Below are 21,948 nucleotides of genomic sequence, written 5' to 3' on the forward strand. Positions count from 1 at the left end.
AAGAAAACCTCTAAAATAATGTATGTTGAAAACTGGAGAAAAAAATGGAATAACGAACGTCTAAAGCCCAAGTGTTTTCAACGCGTCAGAAGAAAAATAAATTGAGAACTAATTTATTTTGGTTTTTTGAAAATTAATGTCTCCTCACCTTGCACTCACCTACGGCATCGAGACCTGAGCAAACACAAACAAAAGAAAATGTATGTTAAGAACGGCAGAGATGAAGACTCTAAGGTCAATAGCGCGAAAAACACGCAACAATAAAACAGACCTGCAAGGTGGAGAATGTAATCAGATGGGGACGAAAGCGCAGAAGATGCTGGCGGGACCATGTAGAAAGAATAGGCAAGATTGTGTCGAATGGAAATCCAGCTGGTAAAATACCCATCGGAAGACCACCGAAAAGATGAAAGAATAGTTGGACATCCATATCACAGGAGAATCAAGAACATTGACCAGACGAAATAAACAAACCAAAGGTCTTTACAAAGAATAAGAAGATGAAGATGAATTTCTCCTCGAATTTCTCGTCTGTATGTTTTTACACCATCAAGGAAAAAAACTCCATGTTAAAAACGGGAAAAGTAAAAAACAGAAATTCGCACGACTAAAGCCCAAGTGTCTTGGATGCTTCAGAACTGAAATATAAACTAAGAGACAATTTACTTTGAAATTTTATTTATTTTGAAAAATCTACCTCATGAGAAAAATAACAACCTCAAACTTGCTAAAATGCCGAAAGTAAAAAAACAAATTTTTTATAAAGTTTCTGTAAAATATTCGTGTTTTGTAGAAATTTGTAATTTTAGATTTTCTTAAAAGCGCTGTCTTTAGTCAACCATTTTTTAATCTAATTTAAAGTATGTAAGTCACTTCGTAACTCAAACTAGGAGTTCCTTTTTTTTCGAAACAACGACAAAATATATTTTACCCAATATACTTAGTTGTAGATCTCAGAACTTGTTGTATAGATATTTTGCAATGATTGGTTTTGTGAAATCAATGAATGAAAAATGTTAAAAAAAATCGAAAAAAATCCGCCAAAGAATAGAGCGTAGACTAAAAACATTCAGGGCAGATTGCTAGATAGTTTGAGTTATTATTAGTATATAAATGTTGGCTTATTGGTGTTTCTGATTTATTCATCATACTTTTCTTTAAGGCAAAATGTGGGTAATTTCACTCTTAAAATGCAAAAAATTCCATAATAATATTGATATACTCTTGTGTAATTCATTATATAAAAGATGCAAGAATGATTCTCAATAACATGCAGATCTCATGTGGAATTTATATGGTAAAAACATTTAAAAATCCATTAAACGAAGATATTCGTTATTCCCATAGATACGAATTGATGTAAAATACAAACAACTCCAGCAAAGAATTGATTAGTTCGTCAACTCAGTGAAGCTCATGCATTGAGCTGCACGTTTTCATAATAATAATACAATGTTTACAGTGAAACATCACGAATGTGTGGGTTTCGAATCGAAGTGGAAAGTGAAAAAGTAAGTGAAGCGTATGGAGAAAACTCCCGACACTATTACTAATTAACTTTAGAGTATCTGCCAACAATTCCTGCCAAACAGAATTTCGAACAACGGAAACTGGCAGTAATACTTCCGAAAGAAAGTCCCAAGAAGTACAAACGGAAAAAACCGAACCGACTCAAACCGATGTCGACATGGAGAAATTAGGCAAATGGCTTAGCAAAATTTACCCCCAGGTCAAGGAGCAAATCGACAACTCAAATAACTCCAGAATTTTCCAGAATTATCGTCTACTGGATGATCCGATTGATGCTACTTGCAAGTTGGTGCAGACGTTGCAAGTGGCGTCGAAAGGAGAGACTGGAAGTAAAGCCGTAAGTAAAACAATCTGATGACCAGAAAAAAGTCTGTAAACGGAATTTTAGATACCGATTATTGCTTCCTTACAATGGAATAACTCAGGAAAAAGTTTAGCGGTTCCCTACAATTACAAGCACAGAACATGGTGTCACCATGCAGGAATAATCTGCATATACACATTAAACAGGCAGGATATTTGAAAATTGTTTATCTAAACTAGACTAACTCAAAAATTGAACTAATATTTTTAGAGATTGTTTATCAGATACTCCAAAGAAAAGGCTCTCGACAGAATCTTGTGTAACTAGTATAAAATACCACCCCATTCACAGTGGAATACTGGCAGCTGGAACCTTCACAGGTCGAAATAACTTGACTTGTTAAGAAAATAAGATTTTAAAGGAAGTTTGGATTCATTTTGCAGGTCAAATTTACATTTGGAATGTAGAAAACGATGTAGATCCACTGATCTGCAACATCTTAGCCCATGATGAGTACATTACTCAAATATCCTGGATGAATTATATCGATGCCACTAACAGTGTGTGTTTAGCTAGTTCCAGTACGGATGGGTTACTCAAACTATGGAACTTCGACATAACAAATAACATATTAAAAATAAAAATTACGTACGGTTTCCAGTCATAAGCCACAAAATGCGTTTGCTCGTCATATCGACTTATTTATTTTATTTTCAGATATAAAATTAAAACCCCGGTTTTGGCAAAGATGAACCAAACCACTGAGGTTTCCGAGGCACTGCTAGACAAAGGACAACTTGGTCTTGTTGGATTCGATTTTTCTAAGAACATCCCCGATTTATTTATTGTAGCTTTAGAAGGAGGCTTAATAGTACGATGTACCATGTTGGGAACAACTCAATTAAAAGGTAGGTAATAGATATGCATAAAAGACGTAAGAAAAAAATACGTTTGCTCTGATGGTTGAAGGAACAGCGACGGAAACGTATTTTTATGATCCTGTTTTCAAATACTACGAACCCCACAAGGGGGAAATTGTCGCCATCAAATTTTCGCCCGATCGAAAAGACCTGTTTCTTACAAGCGGCACTGATGGACAGATACGAATTTACAGAATCGATCAGGCAAGTAAAAAAATTTAACATGTAACAAACTAATTTAAATACTTTAGGACGAACCCGCTCAAGTAATTTTTACGAAATCCCCTTTAAACGATATTTCTTATATCCCTCATGAGGAAAAATTGGTGGCAGCTTGTGGGCAACACGGGACTATGGAAGTTTATCACTTAATCAGTGGCAAATCCGTTCCACTATCATTTAATGCAAAAATCACACGAAGCAATTTAACGAGCTTGGCTGTGAACAGTGGAAAGTATGTTTGTGAATTTAGTTACTTACTTAATAACTTTGTTTGTTGTGTATACACATTGTGGCCAGTTTCCGAAATCGTGCAAGGATTTAATGTACATTTTCACTTGATCTTTAGGCACATAAGAGAATGCGGACAGTCGGAAAATGGCTACCTTGTGCATAAAGTTGAATTAAGTAAGAATACTTTTTATACTTTCAGCACAAAATTCGTAGTTCTTGGCAACAAGAATGGACAATTACAGTTATGGAGCGTTCCATGGCAGAGTATTGAGTTTCAAAACAGAAAATAAAACTGATCAGTTTGAAAAGCGTTCGAGTTCCGAAGAGCTTATTTTATAGCTTGAATTAACTAAATGAAAAATAAGAGAATCATGTTATTTAAATGAATTTTATTCAACAATATACTTTTTACAAAAGTGTTTGCTAAGTTAGTGTTATTTTTGTTGGATTATCAAAACACACATAGGTTTGCTATGTTTTCGAATTGAGTGTAAATATTGAAATTGCACTTTTCTTATTTATTTGCTCCATGCTGCAATTTTTTATTTATTTATTGACATTGTTTCGAACATAACAGCCTGAAGACAGTCTAATTTAAGATAGTAACATTGCCGATTCATATGAAATATAATTTTTTATTGTCCTATTTAACAAATTTCAACGTACAAATATGTAATTTATACTTTTTATTTAATACTTTCTTGGCTGTATCAAAATGTTTGTTTACTTTGATATAGTTTCGTTAATCTGTCGATTCACGTAGGTATATGAAATATAAAGCCTTTTCTTTTCCAGAAAAATTTTCTATTTTTAAAATTGAATCATGCCCGGTAAGAGAATGATACTGCGTACGAAAGAGACGGTAAAATGTCTTGTTCTTGTTTAACAGTGATTTTCAATAGTATTATTTTACATACATCTATTTATTTATTATTTAGATATTATATTTCCGTAGTTATCAAAAAATCGCTGGTGTTTAAACATGCATAGACTTGCAGGTATTGAAACAAATGTGCCGTTTAAATACCTGCGCATAATTGTATCCGATTTTTTGCCCATTGGAGAAACGACCATTCGGTCACAAGGTGGTTTAAGCAGCTGGTTTATTTCGAACTTCTCAAACGCTTTGTCAGTTGCGAAAGTTCGTGAATGAAGGGAGCGAGTCACCTTACCTAAGAGCAAAACTGGATCTATTAGTCAATTGAATTAATTTTTTTTCAGTCAAATTAGGCCTCTTTAAAACTCCGGAACAAAACTGAACACGAGCCAGAAACTTTAGTAAAACCAAAACGTTTTAGTTAACTCCACACAAGATAACTTAATTTCATATGACCGATGGCCGGTTATGAATAGTTTTGTACAAAATCCACAACGGAATAAAACTTGCAATAATAAGCAAATGTTTATGGCATGCCCATGGTTGAAATTTACGAGTCGATGAAGCAGCGATGTTAACAAAATACATACCTATTCTTCGTTTTTACTCATGGGTATTCAGATTACTTTTGGTTGATGCGCCATTTATTATTTTAAAGGTGAACGTGAAAGTAAAGTGAACAGTTCGAGCAGCATAAAACGTTTGAAAAACGATTGATTCGAGATGAGTTCATGGTCAGATTCTGATGAATTCACATTTCGTAAGTAAAGAGTTAGAGTTATAGATTTTGATAATATCGTACTTCTTACCTAGATTACTTGATCCGCCATGAAAAATTACATTTAAACTATTTAATTATAAAAATTGTTATTACTTGAAGTGGAAAAAAACTATCTTGTCCTAATACCCCGAAACGTACCAAGGTTGTGGAAAGAGGATTTTATTATTATTTTTTCTGTTTAAGTTTCCAATAACAGTATACCAATATCTGAGTGTACGCAAGTTTAATTGTTTCTACAGCTTTGAAACGCGATTATTCGAAAACCTCTGACTAAAAAGCAACAAAGTAGTAATTAATGACAAGACAATTGAACACCCTTTAAAACGAAGTGCCACTTGACCCCCTTCTCATTAAAATTTTAAGGGTGACATCTACCCGTCCTAGGGGGTTTAAACAAGGAGGCTAAAAATATTAATTTAAAGTGTCCCCCTTACAAATAAAATTGACGAGTTTCCGATTTTTCATATTTTCAACTACAAGAAAGAGATTAAGGGTGGGAAGTTTTCAAATTGACACCCGGTATGTAGGTACTACCTATTATGAATGAATGAATAAAATATTCAAAATTCACATCTGTATAATATATTTAACGTATTATTTTTCAATGCAAATTGGTATTTCCAAATATTCATTTTGAATATACATACAGCTTTTTCTGAGAGAAAGTAACATACCTACCTTATTTTTTAGGTGTCAGAGGTCGGATACATCTAAATTAGAAGCAAAATTTTAATAGCGGATTTTTAATGCAGAAGCAAGTCGTATAATCGTGTAAACATGCAAAATTATACCCGTTTCAAGGCATATTTTGCAACATAATTCGGACAAGGACATTTCATCTAGGAAGTAACTCATCAATTTATAAAATTATAATTAACTATTAACTCTTAAAACTTTAAAAGTAATGTTTATAGAAGAATCGTTTCAAGATTACAGAAAAATGCCGTCGGATGTTGAATTTAATATTTAACATAAATTATTCATTTTTCCATTAGCAATGCGCTAATCTTTCAACCTATCGGATGAAATATTCAGGAATAATGTGAATTCTGAAACATAGCTTGGACGGTCGGGCTGAAGCTTCTCGATAATGTGAATTATTCCTTTAAATTTATCTCCCGATTTATGCAAAACATCCAAAACGAATCTTTCTAAAAACGCAGTGTTCATGTCCAAATTTATAACATAAGATTACAGATTCAATCGTAAAAATTGGGTCAGATGTTTCATTTGGCAGCTATAATTTACTCCGAGCGCTACAGCCCCTGGTGGGCCTTGGCTGAGGCTACAATTTGGCTCCATCTGTCTCGGTCTTCCATAACGTCTAGACCATTCTCGATGCCCATTTTCCGGAAGTCCGATGCTATATTATCACGCCACCTTAATCTCGGTCTTCCAAGTGGTTTTCTTCCTTCTGCTGCTCTGCCCATATTTAGCCGACCATTCTATCCTCTGGCTGTCTTCGTACGTGCCCTGCTCATCTCAACATTTGTGTCTTTATGAGGTTAATCAGTTCTGGCTGGTTGTATTTCCTCGGCACTCTTCTCTCAAATCTTCGAATGAGTTACTCATTTGGCACCGTAAGAGTCCAGGTTTCGCAGCCGTAGATTACCACGGGTCTTATCATGGTCTTAGACGTTTTGATTTTCGTTCTCTTAGTCACGTATTTGGACTTTAGTATATCCTATAGGGCGTGTAAGCAGCTGTTGGCTGATTTTAGGCGTTCGCTGATTTCTTCACTCATGTCGTTGGCCGATGTGTACCCTAAGCAATTAAATTGTTTTACATTTTCAAAGTTTTATGTGTCCATGGTCACATTTTGTCCTATCTTAGCTCTGCCTGGTCTTGAGACATACATGTATTTTGTTTTTGTCTCGTTGACTTTAAGCCCCCATGAGTTTCGATTTTGGCTTCTCTTACTACATTCTCCAATGCGATATTAAAAAGCATGGGTGATGGTGGTAGGTTCGATAGGAAACCGCACTGGTAGGTTCGTTACGACTTTATAGGCTACATTGATTAGTGTACGTAATTTTTGCAGACCGACATATCGCCTATTTTGTGGATCGGTATGATGATACCTTCCAGTCATCAGGGATAGCTTCTTTTTTCGGTGAGGATTGGGAAATGCTCTTTTATGCACTCCCAGAGCTGGTGGTCTGTCACTCTGGGTTGTGTGGGACTCCAGCTAAGCTGTTTACCCACTAAAACCCTTTCCTCACCGCCGAGGTGGTGTTTGGCCTTGCACCGCGGTCATTTCTGCCCTATTGTGCCCTCGTATTTTACTCCCTCATTATCCCTGTGTATTCAATGAACTCCAGAAGAATCTTGAGGGGGGGAGGTACGACACATGACCTGGTCTGGTAGTCATCTCTGGCTGCAGCTCGTTGATTTTCCCAAGCAGGTGCCTCTTTATGAGTTTCTCGGGGTATCCGACCGCCGCTATGGCCATCTTAATCCCGGAAACCGCAATCTTGCACGACTTGTGTGTGGTTCCTCTCTATACGGAAGTTCCCACATACAGCCGCCCAGTTGCTGATTTGTTGGGTGTGCTGCCATCCGACCGGTGTCGCTTTGCGTCCCGGTCATGGCAGCTTTTTTGGTGTGTGCTGGTTCCCCTGAGGGTCTACCTAGCATAGTTTTGGTGGTTTTTCCGCCTGCCGGCCCCCGAGAGTTTTTTACCACCCTTCGGTACTTTGCCAGCTGCGGATCCTGACGGTTCTTCTGAGGAGGTCCCGCCGGTATTTTGTGGTGTATGATGGTGGTGTTTTCCACCCCATCATTCCCACGAGTAGCTAGGGAAGGGTTAGGTCCATCCACACAGAGCCCCGCATGTGTGGGTAAGGCTGATACAATGAGGTGCGCCTGTTGCCCCAAGGTTAGTCGCCTTTGGCTAAGCTTCCCCCCAGCCTTGCATCTCTTGGCGCGCACTATACCGTGAGCATTGGGAGGTGTTATAGTGACCTCGTCACGCGATCCGGGTAGTAAAACCAAGATCCCCGCGCCCCCTACAGTACCTATCTCGAGGCCGTAGTCACGAGAGTCGTTGCGCTGCAGGCGGTGTTATGATACTATTGCCACCATATTTAAGAAGTTCGGCTGTAATTAAGTCTCCTCCAGGGACTTTATTATTTTTTAATTTCTTTATTGCTTTTGTAATTTCCTCTGTTGAAGTGATCTCATTGGGTTGTTCTGCAGTCGGCAGATACAGTGCTTCCCCTTCATCATCAGTTCCTCCATTGATCAGATGATAGAAGGCGTTTTTCCACGTTTGCAACATTTCTACTTTGTCGGTTATACATACATACATATGCATTTTCCTTCTTTAAGATATTGTCGGTCCTGGGTCTGAATCCTGCTTTTATAGAACGTAATTTTTGGTAGAATGTTCGTGATATTTTTTCCTTCTTCTAGTGCACTCAATTCTCTGTCTTGTCATTCTCGGTTTTTTCTTCCTAACAGTCTTTCTTAAGGCTCTTTTTTTCTTAGGCAGTCAAAGTCTAGCAGTATTTCTCGGCTCCATAGGATCTTCGCAATCTTCATCATGCCAGTGGTTTTTCTGTTGCCTACTGGGTTTCTTCCCTACCACATTTCTAGCTGCTTCTGTAATTGTTCCAGATATAACGGTCCATATTAGTATTGTACGTGGTGTTAGTGTTTTCTCTGATAAGTCGCTCTAGTTCTTTCTTATACTGTCTTATCTCTGTCTGTTGAAGCTTTTCTGTATCCTACTCAGGAGAGAGACGACTGGTTCGCTTGTTCTKAACTGTATATATTCTAGCTTTGATCTTGGCTTTGACCAGAAAATGATCTGAATCGGCATCTGCTCCCCTGCAGCTTTTCACGTCTAGTATATTACKTCCCTGCCTTGTATCAATTATAACGTGATTTATTTGGTTCCTGGTTASGCCATCATTAGATACCCATGTCATTTTGCGTATATCTTGGTGTTCAAACATAGTGGTGGACTTTATTAACATACTACTTGCTGCAAGATCTGCCACTCTCAGACCATTGTGGTGGGAAGCATCGTGCAGGCTGTGCATGCCCACAAGAGGTCTTAGCGCCTTTTSTTGTCCAATTTTCGCAWTGAAACCTCCCAAGATGAGTGACATGTMTTGTTTGGSAAGTTGGGCTAGTTTCCTGTCCAAAGTGTCGTAAAACAGATCTTTTTTACCCTCATCTTTGTCTTCCGTTGGTGTCATAAGCTATAAMACTTTTTATTTTATGTTTATATATTCTATTGTTATTCAGTTTTTTCGAYAYGCAGCAAACTAWTCTAATATTTAAGTAGTTATTTTAAACGGCAGATTTCAAGCTTTAAATATATTATAAATTGAATATAAACGATGTAAGTAAAAGTAATTATTYCTTTTGTGCGCGCGTGTTTCGTGTATTTTGCCAAAAACCATGTTTCTCCCAAACAGTTTTYTGTACCAAGGAAATTCAGAGAATTGAAATTTATGATTTTTTCTTTACTAATTAGATCGCAAAAAATTTTGAACATTTTGGCTGTSTGCTGATATTRCGACCATCATTAGCTTTTGAAAATCAAAATTTWTTGTGCAAACAGGTATAATAAAAATAATTTAACGCAAAACTACGATCGTAATGAACGAAATTACGSAACTTAGGATCTGTASATTCAAAGTGTGCCTTTCTAAACCCTATCTGTTAAAAACATAGGTTGTATTGTCTTAAATACACTTGCTGAGTTTTAATTGAATTTGAAAACTCCCTGTATAGTAAGCAGGAAGAGTGTCAAACGGAAGAGTTTTTCAATATTTCCCATTTTTGTGCTGGCCTCTAAATGGAAAAAGTGTAAATTAACTCATAAAACTACACACTAAAAATTATCKAGGAAATAAAATTGATTACCTACTRTTCGTTCGTTTARAAACGACGAGTTAGTCAGAAATTTCCTATTTTTCSTATACAATTTCCATAAAATTCTCTTAAATAAAATATTAAATAATACGTCTACGTAATACTAATACGTAATAAAATTAATTCACTAAGATATTTTCAAGGATTTTGTGAGCTACTAGGGATTAAAGTGGAAAGTAGTTAATAAAAGCAAACATCAGTTTGTTCAATCTAATTTGCTAAAGCCAAAAAAATGCATCAATTAAATGTCGTCCTGTATTGCAGTCGATATAAGCTCGAGGAGTGAAACGATGACCACTCGGGCAAATGAAACCGAAGAAAGAGAAGAAGAAAGAAAATTGGCCTTTGAAGACATTGCAGCAAATCAAACGGACACAATCTTCAATTTGCCCGGCTTGAAAATAACAAAATTTACGCACAAGAGAATAAAATTTACCTTCCAACCATCTCTGATCTTAGACGATATAAGCGAAACATATATATTCTGTTGCAAATTACGTTATTTGGAATTATATCGAAAATGGATGATTAAGAAGGAACCCATACCCTTAAGTCCACTCATTCAAAAAGTTACTTTAGGTGAAATATTAATCGACGATAATATCGATTCGATTGCAGACGTTATTTTTAAAATATACTGTCATCTGAAGGAAGTGTCGGAAGAAGAAATTATTTATAGACGAAACAAATTCAAGGTAAATTACAAGTAAACGTTCTTTATTTATTATCGAATGCTACTAAATTAGTAAATAATTTTCAGCGCTACAAATCCGGTTTATTAAGTGACTTATATATTGACGCTATAGACGAAGAACTGTATTTAACTGACAAAGAGCGAGCTGCTTTATTTGAGAAAAGGTTGCAAATTTGGAAGCGAATGATACCTCCCAACGTGAGAGCGAAAAAATCAACATTAAGGAAATGATCTTACTCTACGTTGTTACACTTTGTTATACATTTTGTTGGTGTTTTTTTCTTTTGTATATCTCTACTCATTTAACGGCAACATATTTATTATATTTATGTAAAGGTTTTTACGTGTGATTATTATTACTGTTGAAATATATCATGAAAACACTTATTATTAAATCATGAAAATAAAGGATGTATTACAAAACAAGATTATTCGAGGATTTTTGATAAAATATATACTTTTTGTGCTTTCTTGACCTTTCCATTCTATTATGCCATGCAATCCCAAATTGAAACTTTTCGATGTAAAGCGATGTTGCTATTACGAGATAGTGAAAAAGTTGATATGGGTTTTCATTATTTTGCAAAATGTCCATTTTTTATGTTGTTTTTTCAGAAACTTGATTGACCTGGCACCTTCAAGAATAAAGTCTAGGTTTTTCACAGAAATAGTTTTAAAAACTTTGTTTTGAAAGCGTTGTACTGGCTGTGAACATTTCTAGAATTCAATTGCTTCTTTCGAGGACTCAAAAGATCCATACATGAGGGCCAAATGTGCACCTCATTGTTCAGATGCAGGGTTTTTCATGATATGCATAATTAACGTAACAAAACAATAACGAACAACTTTGAGCAAAAGTAAATTTTTAGATAAAGTTGAATAGTTCTTTGATATACTCCCAGTAATAATACAGTTCATAATTCAGGAACTGAGCTTGAGCAAACTAAAACTATTAGTGATATACAGAGGAACATGATACAAATTTCTACGAATGCAACGAGCAGTGAGAAAAATAAAAAAATAAAAATAAAAGCTATCCTCTACTATTCAATTAATTGTTAACGTACCGAAATTCAAGTCCATTTTTTCAAAAAACATTTTTTTAAACTAAACTTAACTTTCTATTAGTATCGCCGAGAAGACCCAAAGCTAAAACCTTTTTGGGATTTGCGTTAACAGTATTTTCTAAACATGAAAATATTCATAGATKACCCTGTGAATTTATGAACAYAGAAAAAATTGCAATTCCCTTTCAAATGAAAATGCTTATTTCAATAACAGTTCCGACATATATCCTATAATTTTAAACGGTATATCGGCAATATGGGAATAGTGACGAAAAATTAGCTTTCGTTATAAACGCTTTTATTTCACTTAAAAAACCACCATAACTACAAATTGAAAAAAATTACATTTTTTCTACCACATCGATAACAGTCTGAACAATAGAAGACACTTCAGCCATTGCACCTAAACCAGTGTCACCACACATAAGTGTTTTTTGAATAACAGGAATTTCGATGTAACCCCATGACTTTAACGTTGTTATTTGAACTGCTGTGATTGGATGAATAAACATTTTAGTGTTCATTGCTGGGCAAAAGATTAGAGGCTTTGAAACGTCCCATGCCCTGGCTGTGCAGAGTAAAATATTATCACAAATTCCCTAAAATTATGATACTCAGAGTGATGAAATTAAAGGAATACACTCTGCTTACAGTGGCAATTTTTCCAAGAGAATTAGCATCGAGGGGAGCTATTAACAGAATATCAGCCCATTTGCCTAGTTCAACATGTAAAACCTCATCACCTCGTTTGCTCCACGCGTTCCATTCATCCTCATCACAAAAAACATCTACATTTCCAAGATCTTTGGGATCAAAGAAATGCTTTGCATGTTCAGTGGTGACAACCCTAATCTTAAAAACCACCCAATATACATTAAGTAGAGAAAATGGGATATAAAAAACACTAACTATTCAAAATCAAGTCATAATAGAAGAATCTTAAAAGATGTGAAATGCGACAACTATAAAGTCGACTTTTCATACCTTGATATTATGATGAATCTTTTCAAATTGCTGATAAATTTCTTGAATTAAATGTGGAAGTTTGATGGTGGCAACACTCCCTGTACACCCTATTAGAATATTAACCATTTTTAGTTCTGTTTGTCCACAGATACGGTTTCACTTTCAAGATCTTGAAAGCCGAGCCTTGACCATTCCTCTCTGGCCATCAGATTGTTATTCATGCGGCAATCAAGATATTCTACAAGCAACCAGTGTAGGGCAACTATGCGGTAGGGCTTGGCTACGTTTACCTTTAGCTTCTAAACGGCACTCGGAATTCTTACTGTTCTCCTTATACAAACACTTCATATACTTTACCATAGACGTTTTGCAAAGTCCTTCGTGATCTAACGGAAAACTGCCCTTTTCTGGAGGGGTAGGTTTAAAGATCTTTTGGCTAAAAGTCATAGACGACATGGGAAATATTTCGGGCCACTTTTAGCGATTGAAATGTTGCTAATCAAATAACAATGATCAGTTAAGTAGGGTTAACCTGCTTTAGAGGCTTCAGAGGTTATGATGTGCCTGTGTCTAGTATACATACCGGTTTTACCATTATTTAAAAAATTTGACTTTTTTAATTCAATTATTTAATTTAAATAAAGTCAATTTTCTCTCTAATTTGCTTGAATACCCAAACATTTATTAATATTCCAACTTTTCTTTTCAAAATTTAATTCCAAAAATGACAGAATGTTTGAGGTTGTGACATTTCATAATAAATAACAAGTTTTTCATAAATATGTAGTTTTTTACAGATTTATAGTTTTCATTAGTTTCTAAAGGTATGATGGAGTGATATAGCGCCTAAAATGTTAAGGTGTGTATGCAATTTATTCAGTAATTTGACTGCCCCATTTACTATACTGATTTCTAAAATATAGCTTATTTAAGGGATCATTTTTTCTCATTAAATTAATTCACTAAATATTTAAAAGTTAGATGAACTCTTTTATGTAACTCCCTTGGATTTTCACTTCCTCACCCTTAAATATTAGGCTGTGATGTAAATCGTATAAAATTATACAAATACGAATTATCTAGAGTTAGCAATACAATGAATGTTATTTAGCATATCGCTCGTTATAAAAGGATACCAATAAAACTAGATAATATGAACTAGTAGCAATATTGGAAAAATTTGAAAACATCTTATCAATATTAGCATTTTTCACTTCATCAGGCAAATGTGTATATCAAATAAAATCTCAGTTCTCATTGCCCAGAAATAACGTCGTTTGATTTTCGAAACAAGAACTTCTATTCACTAGACCTTTTAAAGAAAGAAAGAATATTTTATAAGCGGTTTGCGCTAAAAATGTGAAATCCTGTATTCTTTAATACGCGCGAAGCGGAATTTTTTACCATGTATTACTCAAGTTGGCGAATTGCGAATTGCGGAATTGTAAATATTTAAAGTTAAACATTCCTTCTATAAATGAAATAAGCTTATTTCATCTCGTTAGGACGGATCGAATTCTAGTGAATAATATTATATTTCTGTTTCGTATTAATAGGAAAATCATTAAAACCAACAAACACAAATGATTCATCAACCAATGAATAAACACTGACTACATAAACCGATATCAAACCTTTGCACGTGCGAATTAAAAAACTATGTTGATAATGTTGACCTAAAAAAAACACTTTGAATTCCAGATCTGATAGTATAATCTTGTAGAGTAAAAAATGTGTTGAGAGTAAAAACATTTTTTTTACATCAATGCGCGACTTTATATCCCCTGTTTACTAAGCAAACACCTTAATTTTCTTAAATCCTGTACACTACACTTTGCTACGCTATATACCTATTTCACTATTATAGATTCAGTGCAGTGCGTATATTTTTCTTACGGTAAAGGTATCGGACACTTGTTTTAAAGGCTTTTTTCAGACAGTATTATTACAATTTTTTAGGACATCTGGATAAATCATCACTAATCTTTAAATTGAATTTTAGTTGGTTCATTTAATTGGTTGTAGTTTATCTGATTTCCAATATATTTCATTGTCGAGTGCTTTATCAGCCTCAACAACTAATATTTCACCTTTGTTCCCTATTCAATTAAATATAAGAAAATACGTACTTTTCGCTCATTTTGAATACTTTTTAAAAACTGGTTACCAGATATAAAAAATCGTTATGCAGAGTTAATTCAGATTTAATGCTTTAAAAATTCAATTCTATACTGTTCTATTCTATTTACAGTAAACAGAAAGTATGTAGGTACTACTCGTAAAGTGACTTAATTTTACCTCAGTATATTACAAAGACTCTTATTAGACAAATGTAAATTTGTTGTTTATTTAATTCATTAAAAAATACGCTGTGTAATCAGTAAAAAATTATCATCCTTTTCGATTCGAACGACTCAAGTTGACTTAAATTATCAGTCGTCCAATAGAAATGTTTTACAATTGTCATTCATTATATCAACTTGTTTTAGACCTAAATATCCATACACATGCAAACTGATCTTAATTTGAAGTTTACCTGCTCACAAGTCGGTACTACTGCTGTTCAATAATCAGAAATATATATGTAGAATTATTAATTAAATAACCGAATAATTCTTAAATATCGTGAGTTGCAAGACTCAAAGAAATCTTCCCGACCGATACAAGAACAATTTCAAAAATTTTGTCTGATCTCTCTTTTTCTGCAGAATGTTAATCTTAATCATTGACTACCACTGACGCTGTTAATATGACTCAGGGAAATAATTTTATATCCCAGTTACCTTTAGAATGAAAATAATGTAATCGGAAAAATTCTAGAGAGTTCTCAGACCTTCGAAACCGAACAATATGCTTGCTGATGAAGGCAAAAATAAATTGCCGTAAACTTGGTACCTAAAAACGTTTTGTTTCTTACCACTGTCCAGACCTAATCCCCAAGACAATATTTTTATGTTTCTAGAAAACTTGCATTATTTTAAATTTTTTTATAAACTTTGTCTTAATTTGTCTTTAATTTTTGTCTTTAAAATGCCACAATTTCCTCACGTCTTTTATTACAGGTTGATAACTACATTATTTTAAATGTTTTATGCATTTATAATTTGCCCAATTTATAGAAACTGATTACTCAATGTTTATAATTTATAATAGAATATCTTTATTTGTTACAGGTTATCCAAGAAAAAAATATGTCTGACTTTTTGGACAATTTTAACATTATCGTACGCGTTTTATGCAGAGTTTTTAATATATAAATTGAAAACGGGCTCATGGCCTTTCATGACTTGTCGAAACAAAAAAGACTGCATAAAAATTCTTCTTGTAGCTGATCCCCAGATTATTGGCAATTTAAATGAAATATTCCCGCCCTTGAGCCCATTCACTATTTTTGATAGCGACAGGTAAACTAAAATACATACAATATATATATAACGGTAAATATAAACTGGCGATTGATCTTGAAAATTGAAGGTTCTTGAGAATAACGTACTATTATGCCTATAACTATGCTAAACCGCATGTGGTTGTGTTTCTTGGAGACTTAATGGATGAAGCACACATAGCAAATGATGATGACTTCAATAGCTACGTAAGGAGGATATTCAATATATTCCTGAATCCTTATAGACTTGATAATAACGTTAAGGTAATTTTGGCCCTTGGATTAAGTATAAAATGATCAATGCAGTTGACTGTTTGAAAATTCAGCATGTTTGGCTACCTGGGGACAACGACATTGGAGGAGAAGACACTGATGTAACACCAAAAAAGCTGCAAAGGTTCGAACGGGCTTTTTCCCAATCTAGTTTTCATACTGTCGGCAATGTCACCCTCTTCAAAATAAATCGTCTAACTCACATCATTCCAGCATATAAAAAGGAGAGAGACTTCTTCGACACTAGCAAGATATTTGTAGGTCTGAGCCACATACCCTTAATGTTTCGGCCTTCCCCATTCCCAGAGAAGGTACTTTTTACTTTAAATATGTTTTCGTTTCGCTTAAAACACAATAACGATATTTAAGGTCATCAACAAAATGCAGCCGCATGTACTTTTTACTGCTCACGAGCATAAATCCATGATTATTAGCACAGATGCTTTGCTCCASAAAGATTATCACATTGTCCCCATTACTCCCGAAAGTGATCAGATTTATGAATACGCGTTGGGAGTTCAAAACATGTACGAGATTCTAATTCCCACYTGTAGCTATCGAATGGGGACTAATAAAATTGGATATGGATTTGCAATAATTGGTAAGGATCCTTGGTGCTATAATTACACTCCAAAATTTAAATATCTAATAGTAGTTGCATGTGCAATATCAGTTGGGCTTTAAAATAAGCTGAAACTCGCTTAAATGAAAGTTCAGAAATTCCTTCGATATAAATTTATTTCCTAGAAAAATTGTAAAATGAGCCTCAAAAACGTCTTGATTTAATCGAGCTTCAATATAAATATTTTTAATGGAATTTTTACACACTTCTTTGCACTTCCATGTTCGGTAGTTTCTAATCATACAAAATTACAGGTACCGTATATGGTTTCTGAATCTAATAATAAAGTGGAAATTTTGTTTCAGAGAACAACGAACTGAGATTTACTAATTTATGGTCACCTAGTCGTTTCGAACACTTAGCTGTGTACTTAATTTTAGTTGTACTACCTGTATTGTTGTTTTCCTTTTATAAAACTGTCGGCTGTGTGAAGACTAGGAGTTTAAGATATGCAAATAAATAAGTTGGATTATTGCATATGTATTATTTAACAAATAATAACATGTTTGGCCAATAACACATTATATTTCATTAGAACTCCTAAACAATTTCCCTATACACCTATCTCCTTCATTGTTAAAATATCAGTCAAACCAGTTTAGAAAATTATTTGAAATAGTTATTAAATCACATATCAAAATATAGGTACACGAACGGTAATGAATAGAAATTAACATTTTATCGATGGTATCAAAAAACACATACATATTCCTTTTGGTCAAAAACATTAAACAAACAAATACTAGCACTAAGATTTCACAGCCCTTCTAACAAAAATCTAATACCAGTGACAAAAAATAAATTTCAAATATTTTGCAAAATCTCGAATCCGGTTGAAAACTTCTATTTAATCAAATTAGGCATACTCAAGATACATGTTGAGATTGGGTTCCATCACAATGTTGCATGCAAAATTACTAAACGCGGCTATACAGATAACATTCCTAATGCATGCCTTAAAACTAATTATTGCTTTCCGTATTCTTAGAATTTTAAACACGGAGGAAACTGCCAATCTGCTTAATTATATCAGGAATCAAAATTGATTGAAAATTGATGATTGATGAAACGCAGTTTTAGGGCAATCAGACAGTAAATCAGTATTTAAAAGTGTATATATTTTTGGTTATTTGAGATGAGAATTTATGCAGCTCTTCATATGGTAAAAAATATATCGTGTTTGTACAAATAAATCGCTATTGCCACCCACAATCCAGTACCCCAGAGATTCATAAATAAGTAAGCAGAGTGCGTTTCCACTGTAGGGATCCATCCAAATGGGAACGTATTTCTAAATAGTTCATGGCCGACATACAAAACTATTGAATTCATGCCGGGGTAAAAAAATGGTCTTCCACCCCATTTTCGATATATATCCACGATTAAGAAGAGGAAAGTATGAATAATAAAAGCCATACCAGCCGTCACCAATGTAAAAGAAAGTGACCAAAGTTGTTTGTTAAGGGGAATTGGTCCATCGTCTATCTTGAAACTGCACAGAATTTCACCAATCAAACACTGGAAGAAAGTTTTTTATCGGTTAGCTGATAAAAAGAATAAAATATTTCAACTAGAGCAGCAAAAATGTTCTAAATTCTAAATAGTTAAAACTCCAATAGCTAATATAATGTTTGTATGTATGTTTCGGTATATGATATGGTTCGTGGCATGTGAAATCAGTAAAAGCTTACCATAGAACAACCCCACACAACCCATCTTATGGTCTTGGCTTTCACATTTTGATATGTATTTAAAGTTCTTCCTGCTTGCACTCCTAAGTATACAGTAAGTACGGATGTTAAAATGCCTAAAATACCTGCAGAAAAAAACAAATTTGCACTTGTTGGACTGACAAAAATTTAATAGAGACTACCTTCAGGATCAAACCAGACCTTATTTTCATAAATACGGCTGCAATCAGGTATTTTCAATAGATGATGCCCAAAAACCTGTCGGTCAATGTAGCCAGCAGCTCCTCCAGTACAGTTAAAGTGCTTGCTCATGTCATCTAAACCCCCCGGTCCTAAAAACGCATTTACTTAGACTGAGAACAGTGTAAACAGGTGTACAATCCTACCCAAGTACCCGTTGCCGCAACCGGGGACATTAACTAGAAATGTGATACAAGTGTGAATCGCTACCAGCATTAGAACAAACAACCACTGTGGCCAAGCTTGTACGATATCAGTAACGCAGGATATATTCTGAAATAATTAGGTTCTATTTCCAGCCCAAGTGAATATGATCTAGTAGTACATACATCAATTTCGATTCTTTTGGCAAAAGCAATTTCAAGCAATCCAACAATGCAATAAGTAACGGCAAATCTTTGCAATACTCCTGGGAATCTAAGTTCTGCTATAGACAACACATGTTTGCTTGAGTTAACGACCACTCCTAAAAATAGGAGCAGTGCACTTCGGCGCAACACTTGGAATACCAACGTTCGTCTTGGTACTGCTCTTTGCAGCTTTTTATGCATGGAAACCGTTAAGGACAGCCCCATTATCCACATGAACCTTAAAATGATATACAAAACAATAGCATAATACAAAGGAGGAATCACCTTGATCTTACCATGGAAAAACAAGATCCGCCAAGGTAATACCATTCCAGGGAGAATGTTGGAAAAACCAGTAATGTCCACCACCGTAATTGATAAAGATCATTAATATAATGCACAACCCGCGAAATACATCCAATGATTTGATTCGATGTGGATGCTTTTTGATGGATGGTGGTCTTTCGATTACCAGAGGCGTTGATCCAGTCAAATCCTTTAAAATATTAACACAAGTTGCTCTTTTCTCCGTTTCACGTAAGAAAAAACCTAAATGTATATGCTTTGGTTCGATTGGAAAATACATAGCATTTTATTTAGTTAAGTCCAAAAACTTTTTGGTAGACTAAACGCAAAATTTCTAGTGTTTGATGCACTGCTTTTTAAATAGAATGTTTTATTAGCGCCACCGGAGCACTGTCAATTGGTCATGTACAAGACCCTTAGGTATAATTCATGCGTATATCATATATCTTATTCACGATTAGCACTAGATTCTTGTATGTGTGGATTCGCATTCAGCAAATGTAAGTGGTGAGTGTTTAATTAAACTCAATAATATGGACAATATTCAAAACCATTCTGTTAAAAATGTAATAGAAAAACAAATAAATAAAAGAAACCGCAAGTGGCTTAAATAAACACGGCTTAAACAATGTTGATAAATGCAATGTGCTGGGGCCAGATGGCCTTTTTCTTTCAAACTTGCTAAAATTTGAGGTATTTGGAAAACAAGACCAGTAAAACATCGGGAATGCTTAAAAATTTTGATCAGAACTATTATGTTGACAGCATGCCTCGTGAGTGATCTTCCCTTTAGTGAGACCCAAAATAGTACCGTTTGTTTAGGTAAATCTCAATGACCGCCTTTTGAATAAATATTTCGTGCGTGATATACTTAATAAAGAAGATCCATAATTGCTTGGCCGTGTTCAATTCTAGAATGAAGAATGCAGCTTAGTCTTCTGTTCTGACTGAGAAATATAGACCGCGAAGTCAGGAATTAAAGATGCAAAAAAATTAAAAATTCTCATTGATCGCACATGATGTCTTCGGCAAAATATTAAGCTATTGATAATATGTATAATATATTCGCATTTACCTAAATATAGGGATTGTTGCATAAGCTTTTTCTATAGTACCCACATTAATAGATTGATAAAAATAAACATATTTTAATTGCAGAGGTTTTATCAGCAAGGCACATGTTAATGATTCAGATATGATTCATAGCTTCGGTACATTTTAGATTAGTTGTTATTGTAAAATAATTAAACCAAACTTCGTGAAATGCAATTACAACCGATTTCCTAATTATATGTATACTTGAGCAATGTAACAACGATATAAAGGAGGTATTTGATAAGAATGATAAAAATATCGATTATACTGTTAATTTAGTAATTTACTTACATCTTCAAGTTCTGAGCTCCATGCCAAAAGGCTTCTCAACCTGCCACTATTTTTGTAAATGCATTTAACCATATACCACAATGTTCCAAAGCAAAATAGAAACACAAAGGCCATAAGAATAGCTAAAATTTATATGTTAAAGTTGGCTAAAATGTGGTATGAAAACGGCATGTCTTACGCAGATAGGCATCATCTGCTGCGTTTTTAATACGAACTTGTTCGCACTGAGATGTGATATTCCAGCCATAACGATAATGTTCATAATACAGTTTAGAAAAGCTATAAAAATTATATTAATACCTAACTATACAAAGATTTTTTTAATACCAGCACTTACATGCAATTGTCTATTCCATCCTTGTCCCAGTATAACGTTAAAGGTGATCTAGTGCTGATTAACAAGGATTTATTCCCCTGGGGGCTCAAAACAGTAAAATTTTGAAAATTGCATTCATGGCATTGCTGATATTGGCCGAATATGGAAACTGTATCATTGAACGTATTAAATATATCTATACATGCCTCATCATAACTCAACAGAGATGTGCTTTGAAGGCACTTCTCTTTGTTTGCAAAAAGCATAATGCTTGCTAAGTTTACTTGAGCCCTGCACTCACACAATGAACTGCGTATTGAATAAATTGGAGAGTAAATATAAAATATCTTCTGTGTCAGATTATATCAGAAAAATGTCCAAACTTTGATTCAGCTAGATATCACTTTTGGTACTATTTAAAAACTTTTATTGTTCGTCTACTTTCATATAAATAGCTAACCACATGTGAACCACATAGAGAACAAAATATTTTGACTAATTGACTTTAACTTGACAGCTATCCCAACACACCAATTGAAGAATCCATATGCGACTGAGCGAGATACAAGCTGTCTGACGCCTTGGTGTCTTTTTCTAGAGCGTTCATTTAAATAATCACCACAGAGACAATGCTTTACCGTGAGAATATGATTTGTAGAAAATATTTGCTAAAATTATGTTATTTTTATCAGTAGAGCTGCTTCAATATTTTTTTATGGTTAATGTATTTTTAAACACTTCAAATGAACGTTTGATAAGGAGAAGGATAAAGGAGATAAAAATTACACGAAAATTATTTTATGCACCTGTATAAAAAAAGGTAAGAAGTGCTTTATTTGGGCATTTTCTATTGACTTCCTTATATGTGTATAAAGTGCAATTATTTTAACATTTCTGCAC

The 21,948-nt window shown here is 34.3% G+C and overlaps 5 protein-coding genes and 1 long non-coding RNA gene across 7 annotated transcripts; 2 read left to right on the forward strand and 4 right to left on the reverse strand.

The window, feature by feature from the left end:
- The first annotated feature begins 1,343 nt into the window (after positions 1-1,343).
- On the forward strand, positions 1,344-3,626 carry LOC109534475 (cytoplasmic dynein 2 intermediate chain 2). Its single transcript, XM_019900160.2, has 9 exons — positions 1,344-1,511; positions 1,564-1,867; positions 1,919-2,040; positions 2,105-2,214; positions 2,278-2,482; positions 2,552-2,742; positions 2,804-2,958; positions 3,006-3,208; positions 3,407-3,626. The coding sequence occupies exons 1-9, from the start codon at positions 1,453-1,455 to the stop codon at positions 3,495-3,497; spliced, it is 1,440 nt and encodes a 479-aa protein (XP_019755719.1). The 5' UTR covers positions 1,344-1,452; the 3' UTR covers positions 3,498-3,626.
- A 434-nt stretch (positions 3,627-4,060) lies between these two features.
- On the reverse strand, positions 4,061-4,760 carry LOC109534479. The gene is made up of 2 exons (XR_002171638.2): positions 4,675-4,760; positions 4,061-4,379 (listed from the first exon to the last, which is right to left on the reverse strand). It is a non-coding gene; the product is annotated as an uncharacterized LOC109534479 (long non-coding RNA).
- A 3,833-nt stretch (positions 4,761-8,593) lies between these two features.
- Positions 8,594-9,070, reverse strand: LOC125503640 (craniofacial development protein 2-like). The gene has a single exon (XM_048664357.1). The coding sequence runs from the start codon at positions 9,068-9,070 to the stop codon at positions 8,594-8,596; it is 477 nt and encodes a 158-aa protein (XP_048520314.1).
- A 2,724-nt stretch (positions 9,071-11,794) lies between these two features.
- Positions 11,795-12,712, reverse strand: LOC125502308 (phosphopantothenoylcysteine decarboxylase-like). The gene is made up of 3 exons (XM_048664350.1): positions 12,498-12,712; positions 12,165-12,365; positions 11,795-12,112 (listed from the first exon to the last, which is right to left on the reverse strand). The coding sequence occupies exons 1-3, from the start codon at positions 12,603-12,605 to the stop codon at positions 11,855-11,857; spliced, it is 567 nt and encodes a 188-aa protein (XP_048520307.1). The 5' UTR covers positions 12,606-12,712; the 3' UTR covers positions 11,795-11,854.
- On the forward strand, positions 12,669-17,233 carry LOC109534476. 2 transcript variants are annotated; one of them, XM_019900161.2, is made up of 6 exons: positions 12,669-12,748; positions 15,653-15,883; positions 15,954-16,128; positions 16,191-16,448; positions 16,507-16,738; positions 17,065-17,233. In XM_019900161.2, exons 1-6 carry the CDS (start codon positions 12,699-12,701, stop codon positions 17,220-17,222), a joined length of 1,104 nt encoding a protein of 367 aa, XP_019755720.2. In that variant the 5' UTR covers positions 12,669-12,698; the 3' UTR covers positions 17,223-17,233. The 2 variants fall into 2 exon arrangements, with proteins under 2 accessions (XP_019755720.2, XP_019755721.2); XM_019900162.2 differs by lacking the exon at positions 12,669-12,748 and adding an exon at positions 13,253-13,338.
- A 31-nt stretch (positions 17,234-17,264) lies between these two features.
- Positions 17,265-21,564, reverse strand: LOC109534473 (heparan-alpha-glucosaminide N-acetyltransferase). Its single transcript, XM_019900159.2, has 9 exons — positions 21,070-21,564; positions 20,911-21,011; positions 20,733-20,854; positions 19,337-19,536; positions 19,020-19,278; positions 18,837-18,963; positions 18,633-18,782; positions 18,451-18,575; positions 17,265-18,277 (listed from the first exon to the last, which is right to left on the reverse strand). Exons 1-9 carry the CDS (start codon positions 21,312-21,314, stop codon positions 17,915-17,917), a joined length of 1,692 nt encoding a protein of 563 aa, XP_019755718.2. The 5' UTR covers positions 21,315-21,564; the 3' UTR covers positions 17,265-17,914.
- Positions 21,565-21,948: the final 384 nt, after the last annotated feature.

The sequence above is a fragment of the Dendroctonus ponderosae genome, unplaced genomic scaffold, assembly GCF_020466585.1.
Source record: "Dendroctonus ponderosae isolate FM_Combo_2020 unplaced genomic scaffold, Dpon_F_20191213v2 Dpon_F_20191213_21, whole genome shotgun sequence".
Taxonomy (NCBI): domain Eukaryota; kingdom Metazoa; phylum Arthropoda; class Insecta; order Coleoptera; family Curculionidae; genus Dendroctonus; species Dendroctonus ponderosae.

Excerpts from the sequence above, each read along its gene's own strand:
- LOC109534475 (XM_019900160.2), top strand. The coding sequence starts at position 1,453 with ATGTTTACAGTGAAACATCACGAATGTGTGGGTTTCGAATCGAAGTGG. Across the intron at positions 2,041-2,104 it reads TGCATATACACATTAAACAG|AGATTGTTTATCAGATACTC; the intron begins GCAGGATATTTG and ends TAATATTTTTAG. Across the intron at positions 2,743-2,803 it reads GGGAACAACTCAATTAAAAG|GAACAGCGACGGAAACGTAT; the intron begins GTAGGTAATAGA and ends TGATGGTTGAAG.
- LOC125502308 (XM_048664350.1), bottom strand. The coding sequence starts at position 12,605 with ATGGTTAATATTCTAATAGGGTGTACAGGGAGTGTTGCCACCATCAAA. Across the intron at positions 12,366-12,497 it reads AGATTCATCATAATATCAAG|ATTAGGGTTGTCACCACTGA; the intron begins GTATGAAAAGTC and ends GTGGTTTTTAAG. Across the intron at positions 12,113-12,164 it reads CTCTTGGAAAAATTGCCACT|GGAATTTGTGATAATATTTT; the intron begins GTAAGCAGAGTG and ends TCATAATTTTAG.
- LOC109534473 (XM_019900159.2), bottom strand. The coding sequence starts at position 21,314 with ATGCTTTTTGCAAACAAAGAGAAGTGCCTTCAAAGCACATCTCTGTTG. Across the intron at positions 19,537-20,732 it reads GGAGCTCAGAACTTGAAGAT|GATTTGACTGGATCAACGCC; the intron begins GTAAGTAAATTA and ends AATATTTTAAAG. Across the intron at positions 18,576-18,632 it reads GGTCTGGTTTGATCCTGAAG|GTATTTTAGGCATTTTAACA; the intron begins GTAGTCTCTATT and ends TTTTTTCTGCAG.